The sequence below is a fragment of the Sceloporus undulatus genome, chromosome 1, assembly GCF_019175285.1.
Source record: "Sceloporus undulatus isolate JIND9_A2432 ecotype Alabama chromosome 1, SceUnd_v1.1, whole genome shotgun sequence".
Lineage (NCBI taxonomy): Eukaryota > Metazoa > Chordata > Lepidosauria > Squamata > Phrynosomatidae > Sceloporus > Sceloporus undulatus.
The window spans coordinates 374,155,252-374,158,815 of NC_056522.1; the positions used below are offsets into that span (position 1 = coordinate 374,155,252).

At 43.2% G+C, this 3,564-nt stretch overlaps 1 protein-coding gene across 1 annotated transcript in view; it reads right to left on the reverse strand.

Annotated features, from left to right (window-relative positions):
• Nucleotides 1-3,294, reverse strand: part of LOC121927212 (kinectin-like) — a 7,672-nt gene extending 4,378 nt beyond the window's left edge. The window contains exons 1-2 of the mRNA XM_042460872.1: nt 3,289-3,294; nt 3,015-3,071 (exon numbers count right to left, since the gene is read on the reverse strand). Of these exons, the coding sequence (XP_042316806.1) occupies nt 3,015-3,071; nt 3,289-3,294 (63 nt within the window). The remainder of the gene's footprint in view (nt 1-3,014; nt 3,072-3,288) is intronic.
• Nucleotides 3,295-3,564: the final 270 nt, after the last annotated feature.

The window sequence follows — 3,564 nt, forward strand, 5'->3', positions numbered from 1 at the left end:
GCCAGCCTTGATTTGTGAAAAAGCAGAATACAAATTATATTATATTATTATTTATTATTTGTATTCTGCTTTTTCACAAAGGAATCAAAACGGATTCCAATAGTATAAATAGTATAATAAAACATCAAACAAAGCTGAACGTCTTTGGAGAAACTCCAAACAGTGGCTGATTTATCCACTTCAAATTTGTTCTTTTTCTCCTTCCACGTGCCCTCTCTATGGCAAAACAAAAATATTACAAATCATTGATCTCTGCCAATGAGAGGCGTCCACAGCGTTCACACTTTGCTTAAACCTCCCTCTCCCTGTCTCTCTCATCATTCTCTCCTAATGACTTTGCTAATTATTTCATCTTAGATTTCCACTATTTGTCGAGATAGTCCCCCCCAATTCTTCTTCTGCTCATATCTTCTATCGCCCTCGCCTAACAAATTTCTGTGTTTCCTCCTGCCTCTTGGATGAACTCTCTACACTTCTGATCTTCCAACCTGCAACCTGTTCTCTGATCCAATTCCTACTCGTCTTCTAATCTCTATAGCTCCCTCCTTTTGCCCCTCCCTTCTCCTATCTTCAATCTCTCTCTCTCTCTACAGGCTCCTCCCTTCGGACTTCAAACATGCTCTCATTTCCCCAATTCTGAAAAAACCTTCTCTTGACCCCTCCTCTTTGTCTAGCTAGCGTCTGATTTCTCTTCTTCCCTTTTTTCTAAGTTTTGGAAGGGTTGTTTTTCTCGCTGTCTTGAGTTTCTGAAGCCAACTCCATTCTTGATCCTTTCAGTCTGGCTTCCACCCACAGCATTCTACAGAGACAGCCCTCACCAAGATCTCAAACGATCTTTTACTGGCCAAGGCAAATGGCCTTTACTCTGTTGTCATCCTTCTTATCTGTCTGCAGCCTTTGACACTGTGATCACTCTCTTCTAGTTAATATACTTCTGACCTGGGTTCTCAGACTCTGTTCTCGACTGGTTTCAATCTTATCTTTCTGGCAGATCTTTTGCAGTGGTTGCTGGCGGTCGACTTCTTCTCCTGTTCCCTTATCTGTTGGGTTCCCCAGGGCTCTGTTCTGGGTCCCCTTCTGTTTCTCTCTACACACTGTCCTTAGGAAACTCATTAGCTCTTTGGCTTTTCCTACCATCTGTATGCCGATGACACCCAGCTGTATCTTTCCGCCCCTGACCTTTCTCCAAGGCTTGAACAGCAAGTTTCGTCTTGCCTCACAGCTGTCTCGCAGGGATGCGCTATCGGCATTGAAGCTCAACATGTCCAAGCAGAGCTTCTTGTCTTTCCTCCTAAGCCCACCTTTCAACTCTCCTTTTCTGTCTCTGTGGACAACATTTCTACTCAACCAGTCCAGCAAGCCCGAGTCTTGGTTTTATCTTGATTCTTCTCTGTCGTGTATCCCTCAGATCCAGACCACCGCCAAGGCTTGTAGATTCTTTTTGTACAATATGTGCCAAAATCCGACCATATCTCTCCGCCTCTACTTCCAGATCCTGGTCCATGCCCTAGTGATCTCACGACTTGATTACTGTAATGTCCTCCGGCTGGGCTTCCTCTTTCTCACCTCCGTCCTTTAATCTCTGTCCAGCATTCAGCTGCACGCATTATCACTTCCACCCACCGCTCTGACCACATCTCTCCTGTGTTGCATCCCTTCACTGGCTCCTCTCCCTTTCCGCATTCAGTTAAGCTCCTGTTGTTGACATTAAAGCCCTCCATGGACTGGCCCCTCCTTACTTATCGACCTTCTTTCTCCTCACCTTCCCCCCAGGGCCCTCCGTTCTGGTAGTCAAGGTCTGCTGTCTCAGCCAGATTTCCTCTGCCCCATCCGGATCGCCCCTTTTCACTTGCTGCCCCTCACTCCTGGAACCTTCTTCCCCCAACAACAGAGCCATCACTCTTTAACAGCTTCAAAACGGAGTTGAAAACCATCCTGTTCAGAGAAGCCTTCCCAGGCATGCATAATTTTGCTTACTATTTGATGTTCTTTTGGTGCCTGTTATCGAACCATTTCTTGTTACAGTGGACCCTTGTTATACGCTGGGGTTTGGTTCCACGAATCCCCGTGTTAACAAAATCCGTGTATGCTCAGTCCCATTAAAATAATGATGCACAATGGTGTCCCTTATAAAAAATTGAAAATCAAGGTAAATTTATACTTTTTTGGTACATTTTAAACCGTGTATGCTTGAATCCGTGTATAAAAATCCGTGTTTAGAAGGGCCGACTGTATGCTATGTACTGTATATGTTTATACTACCTGAGAGTATGTATTTTCCCTGGAAGAAGATAACCATCCCTTATGAAGCCAAGCCCTCCCTCCAGTCCCTTTGCCTGGTCCAGGCCTTGGAGGTTGAGAGGAACTGCTGGACCTCTTACCCCTTTCCCTCCACCACTCCCTTCTCCTTCTGTTGTCTTGTCTTTTAGATTGTAAGCCCAGGGCAGGAACCGTCTAACTAAAAAGATTGTTGTACCGTGCTGTGTAAATTTACAACCTTCATAATAAAGGTTAATAATAATAATAATTAATAATAATAATAAGAAAGAAGAAGAAGAAGAAAAGAAAGATATTCCACAGGCGTCCAAGTCCCAAGCTAGTTTCAGGCTTTCCAAATTAGCCTCAGTCTCTTAAATATATTAGGAAATAGACCAGCAGATACAAAAACCACTTGAATTTTCACAATTGTCTTCTAGACAACCTCTTTCCATAACCTCGAGCAGCATCTTGAAAAAGACATTTCCAAATAGTCACCAAGAGACAGACCACATACAATGCACTGTATAGGTTTGGCCTGGGAATTACAGAAGTTATTAACAGTAACCAGATTTGGTTCAGAGGCGCTTCAAATGGCCCAATAGCCTAAGCTGCTGAAGGTGCTATGTGTCTCAGTGATATGTGTCTATGGGCACAACCCCATTACAGACATAGCTCTTAAAGGAGAATGCACCAGCATCCAGGACAGGTTGAACACCAGCTCTATGAACAGACACACTTGAGCTTTTATTCCTTACCTTGGGCAAGTCGACAGCTAGTTTTTTGCCTCTCACTCTGATCCATTTTGAGTTTGGCTAACGTCTCATTCAACTTGTTTTTGCTATAAAAAGTAAAAAAAAAAAGACGCTTGTCTCACTGAGTCAGAGAAGCACTAGGAAGAAGGAAAGGCAGTTTTACACACACATACATCTCCAGAGCAGATGAAAAAAGATGAAAGTAGCAGAACTTGAAACAGGGGTTAGAATCAGTGACAGGACCCTATATAGATTACTTACTCTGTTGAAACACTACCCGCATTACCAGTGAATTTGCACAAAACTTTCACACCATATGCCTCTATGGCCTGACCAAAGTCTGTTTTAAGGTCAAACGTCTTCCCCTGCCCCTAGGAATGAGCTTATCCTCCTTCAGTAACATACAAATAAATATCTAACATTTTAATCACTCTGCTTATTATATGTCTCAACACCATATGGTTCTCTCCAATCAATCAGATCCTACATGGGAAATGAAAACTTCTCTACATAAAGTGTAGAAAAAGTCAGTGCATGTGGTGGCATTTCCCCA